This window comes from Bos javanicus, chromosome 13 (genome assembly GCF_032452875.1).
Source record: "Bos javanicus breed banteng chromosome 13, ARS-OSU_banteng_1.0, whole genome shotgun sequence".
NCBI lineage: Eukaryota > Metazoa > Chordata > Mammalia > Artiodactyla > Bovidae > Bos > Bos javanicus.
In genome coordinates this window covers 62,862,909-62,873,453 of record NC_083880.1, presented here as the reverse complement: position 1 = coordinate 62,873,453, position 10,545 = coordinate 62,862,909, and the positions used below count along the sequence as shown (strand labels likewise).

At 43.0% G+C, this 10,545-nt stretch overlaps 1 protein-coding gene and 1 long non-coding RNA gene across 4 annotated transcripts in view; one reads left to right on the top strand and one right to left on the bottom strand.

The window, feature by feature from the left end:
• Positions 1–157: 157 nt before the first annotated feature.
• On the bottom strand, positions 158–4,927 carry LOC133259606 (uncharacterized). Its single transcript, XR_009740463.1, has 2 exons — positions 4,628–4,927; positions 158–4,509 (listed from the first exon to the last, which is right to left on the bottom strand). It is a non-coding gene; the product is annotated as an uncharacterized LOC133259606 (long non-coding RNA).
• Positions 4,928–4,966: 39 nt separating this feature from the next.
• Positions 4,967–10,545, top strand: part of CDK5RAP1 (CDK5 regulatory subunit associated protein 1) — a 64,244-nt gene continuing 58,665 nt past the window's right edge. The window contains exons 1-4 of one of the 3 annotated variants that reach the window (XM_061437286.1): positions 4,967–5,069; positions 7,438–7,572; positions 8,151–8,481; positions 10,047–10,150. In XM_061437286.1, coding sequence (XP_061293270.1) covers positions 8,172–8,481; positions 10,047–10,150 — 414 coding nt within the window. In that variant the 5' untranslated portion in view covers positions 4,967–5,069; positions 7,438–7,572; positions 8,151–8,171. The remainder of the gene's footprint in view (positions 5,070–7,437; positions 7,573–8,150; positions 8,482–10,046; positions 10,151–10,545) is intronic. The other 2 variants (XM_061437284.1, XM_061437285.1) reach the window with 2 other exon arrangements.

The window sequence follows — 10,545 nt, the reverse complement described above, 5'->3', positions numbered from 1 at the left end:
GTGCCTTGGCCTGTGGTCCTGTGGTGGCCCTTGTAGTCCCAAGATGGACCAGACTGAAGACTGGAGTCCCTTTCCTTAGAGAAGAGCAGACCTTTAACCGTAGGGTGGAAAAAGAGTCTATTGGTTATCTACTATTGCAGAACAAATGACCCCCAAATTTAGCAGCTTGAAACAATGAACATTTATTATCTTTCAAGTTTGAGGAGTTAGAAATTTGAGAGGGGCTAAGCTGGATTGTTTCTGTCTCAGGATCTTTCATGAGGTTATCATCAAGGTGTCAGTTGTACTCATCTGAAGGCTTGACTGGGGTCAGAGGATTTGTTTTCAATATTTCTAACTCATGGTTGTTGGCAGGAAGCCCTCGTTCCTCACCATAGTCACCTCATTATGACAGTGTGGCTGGCTTCCCCCAGAGTGAGTGACACATATGAGAGAACCAGGAGGAATCCACTGTGCCTCTTATCACCTAGTCTTGGATGTCACATACTGTCATTTTTGCTCTATTCATTAGAAGTGAGTCACTAATCCCAGCCCACTCTCAAGGGGAGAGGAATTAGGCTCTACCTCTTGAAAAAAGGAATGTCAAAGAATTTGTGGACCTATTTAAAAACCATCATTGAGAGCCTCTGGCCTGTTTCCTGCAGAAGAAAGGATGCTTGGCGTGTTCTTCTTGGAATGTTTCTTTGGAAGCTGTACCAGGCAGCTGGCTACATATGAGCCTTAATTGCTTGCACTGTCCACAGAAAACCACCATGACATCAGTAATTGTAGCGTACATTCGGAGAGTGCGTGCTATCTGCTCAGCACTGTGCATGCATTTCCTTACGGGGTCCTCATCACATACCTATGTGGTAAGCACAACAATCTCCATTTCACAGGTAAGAAAACAGGCTCAGAGGGGGAGAGACACTTGCCCAAAGTCACACAGTTATGAAATTCTGAGCTTGGATTCAAACGATGTCTTTCCGACTTCTGACCTCTTGTTCACCTTAGAGACTTTCTGGTCCTGCACTATCCACTAGAAATATAATGCAAGCCACGTAAGTAATTACTAATTTTCCAGTAGCCACCTTTTAAAAAGTAAGAAAAAATAGGTGAAAACAATTTTAATAATATGTTTTATTTAACCTAATAGAGCCAAACTGTTAGAACTTCAGTACATAATGTACAAATTCATTAATGAAATGTTTTACATTCTTTCTGTCTTAGTAAGCCTTTGAAATCTGTGTATTTTATACCTACATCTCTATTCAGAGGTCAAATTTTCATTAGAAACCTTCGATTGGTATTTTCATAAAATTTACAGTTGAAAAATTAGATTCACATAATCAAGTTATTTCCAAATATACTAAAGTTTTCCCATAACTGAAATTATTTCCCTGGGGAAATGCAGGTAAGCAGAGATATTCCAGCTTTGCCCACCTCAATCTGCCCACTGTCAATGCACTGTTTATTCAAGAAATATATAGTGCACACCTAGTCTGTGCTAATCCTTGGGGCCAGGAGCTGCTTTGCTGGGAGCAAGCCTGACAGGTCCCCATGTGCAGGGGAAAGAAATTCAGCAGAAGCTCTCACAATCAAATGTGTGACTCTGATTGGGTAGACACATGGAAATATCAGAGAGGCCAGAGGGGACCTGATCTCTGAGGGTGAGGGCAGGTTTCTCTAAGGAGGAGACCTGAAGCTGATGTGCATCTGAAGGAGCATGCTAAAAATCAGACAACCCCAATCTCTGTTGCCCCAGAAACAAGCATTTATTTTCACACTTCTGGGGCTGCATGTTGACTGCAGTTTGACTATTCAAAGCTGGGCTTGGCTGGATGGCTTTGGTCCGGACTGTGGGTTGGGCTCAGGTCTACTCTATGTTTTTCCTTTTGGACCCCAGGATGAATGAGCATCAACTCCCAGGGCAGTATGAGACAGTACGAAATTTGTTATGCATGCGTGCGTGTGTAGTCACTTCAGTTGTTTCAAACTCTTTGTGATCCTATGGACTGTAGCCTGCCAGGCTTCTCTGTCCATGGGATTCTCCAGGCCAGAATACTGGAGTGGGTTGCCATACCCTTCTCCTGGGGATCTTCCCAACCCAGGGATCAAACCTGCATCTCTTACATCTCCTGCATTGGCAGGAGGGTTCTTTATTACTAATGCCACCTGGGAAGCCCCTGAAATTTATTATGGCATGTTTCAAACTTCTAAAATCCGGGTTTGTTTTTTCCTCACTGCCCCCAGACACCACACTGGCCCAGGACTCCACAATCCCTGGACAGCTGCCACAGCTCCTAAATGATCTACTTATTTGTTTCCGAACCCTCCTTCCTGCAGTGCAGCATATTTCCCACACAGCAGCCACTTTATATGCAAAGAAAGTGAAAGTCAGCAGGGATGACTCACTTGGCCATGGCTATCATAAGCATTGGAGCCTTAATACGAACTCAGCCAGTCTGACTTGGAACTAGTCAGCTGATGACAGTGCTTTTGGATCAGACTGGCCTGTGGGTGGATTCCAGTCCACCATATACTAGTTGTGTGAGCTTCAGCACATGACTGTTTGTCTTTTCAGTTTTCTCACCTTAAAAATGGACCAACAAGTCTCATAGACTTCTAATCAGGTATCAAAGAGATTAGTTGTAACAGGGGTTGTCAGGGCCCCCAGAGTCTTAGTAATTCAGAGTGGCTGGAGCCATTGTCTGCATCTTATAGTCAGAGGGCTTTCTCCCAAACCACAGCCTCCCCATTAACATATGTAGGAGTATACTTCCACCATGGCTGCTAGTATATAACTACCCCTTTGGGTGAAATAATTCTGAGATCTGTGTTTTACTGTTTCCTAGATCTCTGCAACAGAATTAAGACCCAGATGCCCACTTCAGTAACTGGCTTGGTAACACATTCTTTATTGGATGTCTCCCCTTCTCTGTCTCATTTTCTGACTACCTTATCAGTGTCTTCTGAGATCACCTGCATGCACTCAAATACACAAGGTCTGCTTCTGGGGAACTCAAACTAATACATAAAGCAGTCATTTATTCATTCAACGCATACTTATTAAGCCATACAATGAGTCAGGATCTGTGCTAGATCCTGGGGATATTGCAATGAACAAGACAGATTGTGTTTCTGCTCTCAGGGAGCTGAACGTCTAGGAACTAGGCAATGCTAAGTAAGCAAATAATGCTATCATTATGGATAGTGACAAGTATTGTGAAGAAAATGATGTGATTAAAAAAAAAAGAAAATGATGTGATAATAATGGGAGCATTTTAAATGGGATGGTCAGAAAGGGTCTCTCTGGAGAGCTGGCATTTAAGCTGAGACATGAAGGACAAGAAGGCACCAGCCTTGAAACATTCTGGGGGAACATTCCAGAAAGAAGCTAGTTAAATACAAAGGCTCTGAGATAAATAGGTGCTTGGGGTATTGAAGAAGCAAAATAAAATTATGTAGTTGAAGTATATTCAACTAGAGAGATCATGCTAGGAAAAGAAAGAAATAAATGGGTTGGAGAAGTAAAAGAAAGCAGTAGCTGGATCTTGCAGGTCCTAGGACACAGTAGGAAATTTGGATTTTATTGCAAAGGCAATGACAAGCCACCGGGAATTTTCAGCAGAGGAGTGATGTGATCTGACTTTTCTTTTTTTTTTTCCTGTGGGGCTGGGCAGCTTTCGGGATCTTAGTTCCCTACCAGGGATCCAGATCAAACTCTAGCCCATTGCAGTGAAAGGGCAGAGCCCTAATCACTGGACTGCCAGCGAATTCCTTTTTTTTTTTTTTTTGCCAGCGAATTCCTGTGACCTCAGGATAAAAACAAATACATTCCCTTAGGCCCTGTGTGGGAGATAAGTCAGTAGGAAAGAAAGAAAGTGAAGTTGCTCAGTCGTGTCCGACTCTTTGTGACCCCATGGGCAGTAGTCTGCACCAGGCTCCTCCGTCCATGGGGTTTTCTAGGCAAGAGTACTGGAGTGGGTTGCCATTTCCTTCTCCAGGAAATCTTCCCGACCCAGGGACCAAACCCAGGTCTCCCTCATTGTAGACAGACGCTTTACCATCTGAGCCACCAGGGAAGTCAGTAGGAGACTAGGTTAAAGGCAGAAGCAAGGGGACCAGTTAGGCTATTACAGCCGGTTCTGATGAGATAATGGTTGCCTGAGACAAGTTGCAACAGGGGTAGAACGGGAGAATAGAAAGTGACAGATTTGAGACATTTTGGAGTTAGAGCTGACAGAACTTTCTGTAGAGACTGAGGGGGAAGAAACAAAAATGAGTTTCTCTTAGTGCAACTGGGAGGATGCTTGGGTCTGAGATGGGCAAGACTGGGAAGACACAGGTTTTGGGTGAGGATGTGTGTGTAGAAATGACGAATTCTGTATTAAGTTAGAGGCGGTCGATACGTACCCAAAGGGGAGGTGCCCCATAGACAGTGGAACTCTGGGTCTGTGACTCCAGCAGGGGCGGCAAGAGGGGGTGGTCTATGCTGGAAACGTGAATTGCGAAGTCTTTAGCGCAGCACTGTCCAACAGAAAAAGAAAGTGAGCCACGTAAATAATTAAAAATTTCTCAGTAGCCACAGTTAAAAAAAAAAAAAGGAAAAATAAACAGTTGAAACTAACTTAAATAATATACTTACTTAGCCCAATAGGTCCTAAATATTATCTCAGCACGCAATTCATGGGGTCGCAAAGAGTCGGACATGACTGAGCGACTGAACTGAATTGAATCAAAATAAAAATTATTGATGAGACAGTTGGCCGTCTTTCTTCGACATTCAGTGTGTTTTACACTTAGACCATAGCTAACTCGCACTCGCTACGTTTCAAGCGCTCCGTTGCCATATGCCGGTTGGGGGTTACCACTTGGTTCAGGGAAGCAGCGGAGGATTTTCAAAGCCAGAAAAGGCCCACCCCGGACGCTGTAGACGACGCACTTCTGCCGGACGGAACACTCTGGACCGAAATTGCGGCGGAACGGAAGTTGCGTGTATGCGCGCGCAGCCGCAGACGGACGAGCCGGGAGCTTGCTGATCAAGAGGACAATCCGCGGCTGGAAGCTGGGTTGTTGGGCTGCGGAAGGTGAGCGGCGTGCGTATAAGGTGGCCTGCGCCCTCGCCTGTGGCCCATGACTGGGGCTAGAGGGACCACGGTGCCCCGGGAATGCGCAGTGTCCAAGGGGAGAATGGGGCGGTGGTTATGGCGCGGATCCTAGAGTCAGACTCTGAGTATTCTCACCCTAGCTTCGCTGCCTATTCGTTTGTGACCTTGGACAAGTCACCTCTCTTCCCCTTGAACCTTAGCTTTGTCACCTGTGAAAAAGTGGGGGTGATAGAACCTGCCTCACATTTGCTGTGAAGATCGAATACGGTAATCCGTGGAAAGCGCCTAGCACCGCCTATCACGTTGTAATCACCCAGTAAAAGGTTTGGGATGCTTGATTGTTAGCTTATGTTGACAAGAGGCTATCGAAATCGTCGACATCGTTTTTGTCAACTACAAATTAATGTAGCGCCGCACAGAGGCGCCTACATTGTGCTATGTAAGCATTTTATTTGTATTACCACATTTCATCCTCACAAAAGACATGGAGATAGATGCTGTAATAGGTACTGTTATTCCCATTTACATATGAGGAAATGGAAGGTCCCAAAACTTTGATTCCAGGTGCCCGAAGTTACCTGGTGAAGCAGTTGGGTCAGACGCTTACTCTTAAGACCTTAATCACAATGTTCTATATCCACCATCAGGGAAGTGGCCTTGCTGCAGTCCGTGGTATTTCAAAGAGTCAGACAGTGAACAACAACAACAATATCCACCAACAAAGGAGGTGTGGGCTGCAGAAGGTGCGGTTACTGAAGACTTACTGTATGCAAAGTTAGGTTTTGATATCATTAATTCTCAACAGAGGTGGAATTGGTGACTCAGATAGGTATTTGACTTGCCCAGGGTCACACAAGTAAGGGGCAGAAACAGGTAACTTTAAAGCTCACACTGAAAGTCTGCTGTTCTCTGTCACTTGAAAGTAGGTTGGCATTGCTCCTAAGTGCTGGTAGCATGTACATTAGGTGATCAGATTGGAGAATTAACAAGCCCCGTCTGTCTCATTTTACATGTACAGCACCTGCCATGTTACTAGAATGGGAGATACCAAGGATGTAGAAATGAATGAGATTTGTTTCCTGCTTTCAGGGACCTCTGGCTTATAAGGGATAAGCAGCAATTAACAGCAAGGTGTGATGAGTCTTGTGATAGTGAGAAGTGTTTGGGAACCCAGAGGAGGACCTCTAGACTTTGGCTGTGATGGCCTGAAAAGGCGTCCAAGAGGAAGTAAACTAAAAGTAGTGTAGGAGTTGGTTAAGTCAGTCGAGATAAGATGTAACATCCAGAGAAGACAGCACGTGTAAAAGCTTAGAAGCTAGTGAAGATCAGGCACCCACTGTTTCTCACTCTTTCTCGAGATACTGTGTGCATTACAAATATGTACCTGAATTTTCATGCTTTCTTTCCTACACGGATCTGTGGATGGCCTACTGTATCTAGTATAGCACTTTACTTCCCTGCTTTTGTCATTCAACCTCGCTTTCTAACAGTTGCATCTTATTCCATTGTATGGATGTGGTATGACTTATATAACAGTCCCCTGTTGATGACGTTTAGATCTTTTCCACTTCTTTGCTGTTAGAAACACTGCTGCATCAAGTATCCTTAGGCATAGGTTATTTTGTATACGCAAGAGTCTATCTGTAGGATAAATACCTAGGAATGGAACTGCTTGGTCAAAGGTTTGTGTGTGTGTTTTCTTAATTTTTACTGGAATATAGTTGATTTACAATGTTGTGTTAGTTTCAGGTATAGAGCAAAGTGAATCAGTTATACATGTACATATATGCTCTCTTTTTAAATTTCTTTTCCCATATAGATCATTACAGAGTATTGAGTGGAGTTCCCTGTGCTATACAGTAGGTCCTTATTAATTATCTAGGAATTGTTATGTTTGTGATTTTGATGGAAGGTGGCAAAATGGTCACTGTAAAGGTTGTGCCATCTTCTATGCCTCCCAGCCATGTGTGAGAGGGTCTGGGTGGGAATTTTGAAGGCAGTAATGTGAAACTCTTGGAGGGTAGAAGGAGTCACTGATCAGGCCTATGGTGCCCCCATGTCAGATACTTTCCTTTTGAAGGAAGACAGAGGAAGATGCTACGTAGTTTTCACAGTGTGGGGAGGCAGTGTATCAGGGTGGTTAGGGGCACAGTCTTTGTAGTAATTGTCATTGTTCAGTGGCATTTATGTCAGACTCTTTGCGACCACATGGACTACAGCATGCCAGGCCTCCCTGTCCCTCACCAGCTCCTGGAGTTTGCCCAAGTTCATGTTCATTGGATTGGTGGTGCCATCCAGCCATCTCATCCTCTGACACCCTTTTCTCCTTTCCCTTGGTCCTTCCCAGCATCAGAGACTTTTTGCAATGAGTTGTCTGTTCTCATCAGATGACCAAAATACTGGAGCTTCAGCTTCAGCTTTATGTTAATTCAGACCTTTATTTGGATCCCCACCCTGCTGCTTATTGGCTGTGGGAGCTTAGGTAAGTCCTTCACCCTCTCTGTGTCTATTTCCTCCTCTCTGAATGGGGATAATAATAGTGTCTGTTGCCTGTGTTACTCAAGATTGCTGTAAAGATTTAAATAATTAATCACTTAAAGTCCTTGGAACTGTTCCTGGCTCAAGGTGCTACTTTGTCAAGAAGCCTTTGTCAAGGCTTCTCATTTCATCTCTGTCACTCCTCTTAATTTTTATTGGAATATAGTTGATTTACAATGTTGTGTTAGTTTCAGGTATAGAGCAAAGTGAATCAGTTATACATGTACATATATGCTCTCTTTTTAAAATTCTTTTCCCATATAGATCATTACAGAGTATTGAGTGAGTCTATTTTTGAAAATAGACCGCCTGAATTTGCATCTCATCTCTAGCACTTTTTATGATATTTGTCAAGTTGCTTCAGTTTTTCCACCTTTAAAATACTATTAAGAGGACAGTATTATTAAGAGTACGTTCTTGGGTTTTTATGAGATTGAATGTATTAATATATGTCAAATGCTTAGAGCAGTGCCCTGTGAATAGTGCTCAATAATTTTAGCGATGTCTGTCATCCTCTTGCAGACTGTGGGCTCCTTCAGTGCCATGCATCCTTTTCAGTGTGTTCTCCGAGCCCGGAGGTGTCTGAGGCGGGGGCCCTTGGCCTCTGTGTCCTGGCTGCTGCTCAGGACCTGCAGGGCACACAGCAGTGTCCCCAGCTCTGCATGTCCCAGTCCACAGAGGCAGCAGGAGGATGGAGTTTGGAAGGATTTCAGCTCCAGGCTGGCCACTGGACCGACTTTTCAGGATTTTTTAAGAAGTGCTTCAGTTCCTCCAGAGCAACCGTCCTCTTCAGAAGTGGAGGACCCACCCCCGTATCTCACGGTGGATGAACTTTTAGGAAGGCAGAGAAGAGGTTGGTTTAACTTTACTTCTCTTTGGACTTCCTGCTTTACTCCCTTTCAGTGCTCATGGCCTGATTCTTAACCGATCTTTTATAGACCTGGCTTTGGAGTTAACAGGGTTAACTCAGTAGAAGGTTGGGTTAACAGAGTAGAAAGGCTGCTAAGTTATGGAATCATCAGCCTCTACCAAGCAGCAATAATATAAAGAAACTTAACAGTTCTGATACACGCAAATTGCGGGTGGAAGTCCTGAGGAGTCCTCTCTTTGGTTACCTTTGGAAACCCTGCAATCTCTGTTCTGAGTTTTAGATCATCCTAAGTTACAAGGCAGGTTTTGCAATTGGTACTATAGAAAATCATTATGCTTATGCAGAGGTTTTCTTAGAAAACATAATGCACTCAGTTAAAATGTGTTAAAATTTGAAAAGACATCAAGAGACAACCAGACCTCTCCCCTTTTGCACTGTTTCAAAAAAAAGCTTCCGTTTATAACTCTTAATGATTTGGTTGCATTCATATGGTGCAAATTATTTGTAATATGCTATTTTCATTTAATATTCCTCCAAATACCAGTCTTCATAATTAAATTAAAAAGTTGTTGCAAAATACCACATGCTGTACCATGATGTTTTCCAATTGTTGGGACATTGGGTTGTTTCACAAATTTTTATATTATAAATAACACTACTAAAAGTGCTTTTGTATGTATACACACACAGATACACATATTCACACGTATAGAGATAGTTTTGCTTCTTCAAAATTTTTTTTCTAGAGTAAATGTCTAGGCATTGAATTGGTAAATCGAGGAGCCTGTATACTTCACGACTTCTCAGATTTTTGTAGTCCTTTAAAATTTGTTATTCCCTTCTGTCTCTCGCTGACATAAGTTTGGTGTTTTCTCTTTTTAGACAAAGAAAGGGAGCCAAGGAATGTTTAGAAAATTTCCTGATTGTTTATTTTTTTTTAAATTACTGCTATTTTCTATTGGTTTTCATGTGATTGTCCTTCAGCTCTTAGCTCCATTTAGAATTTATTTGGGTTTGTGGATTAAGTGTGTTGGTGGGATAGGGATTGATAGAGGGATTTAGTTTGAAAGGGTTTGCTTGGGTGTGAAATTGATGTTCTTAAAACTTTGTGCAGATGTGTTTTATGTCATGTTAGCCATACTTACTTTCCTTTGATATGTTTGGAGTTATTTTAGGAAGTTGCCTCATTTTTATTTTGTGGCTTTATTGACCCTCTAGCCACTGCTGTTATCTCTAGAGGCTGGAGAACCTCATTCTGTATAACTATATTTGCTGAGTCTTAGGAGCATGTTTTCCCCACTTTTAAATGATCTGACTTATAGTTGGTGTGTGTATATAATGAAGTATTTCTTTTGTTCTGAAAGGCTTCATTATTAATAGTTAGGGGGTACATCTGGCAATTAATGGTGTCTCTGAATTGAGGCATCAGGGGACTTAAGCGACTAACCAGGTGCCTCAGGTGTTTCTGGGGCGTTTGGGGAGGCAGCCTTTTGAGACATGTGGTCCCTTTTTGTCTTCTTACCTGTGGAATTGCCCTCTTGTTGCAGTCTACCTTGAGACCTATGGCTGCCAGATGAATGTGAATGACACAGAGATAGCCTGGTCCATCTTACAGAAGAGTGGCTACCTGCGGACCAGTAACCTTCAGGAGGTATACACATTTCCCTCTTTCCCTGTTTCCTGGGCCTGGGCGAGATTCTGCATTTGTGCTGGTTCTTAGGTGGAGTTTCAGGAACAGGCTGTGGCCTTGTGAGAATGAGTTCCTTTGAGGGAAGTGAGGAGTATGGGACTGAGGTGTACTTCTGTTGCAGTTATTTTTGAAACTTTTATGGTGGTGCTCACCTCAGGCAAGGAACTAGGTTGAAAATGGGCTGTGAGGAGAAGGCAAATGGGGAGTTAGTGTTTAATGCCTATTGGTTTTAGTTGGGGAAGGTGAAATAGTTCTGGAGGTTGATGGTAGTGATGGTTGAACAACAGTGTGAGTGTACATAATGCTACTGAACTGTATACTTAAAAATGGTTAAAATGGTGAATTTTATGTTATGT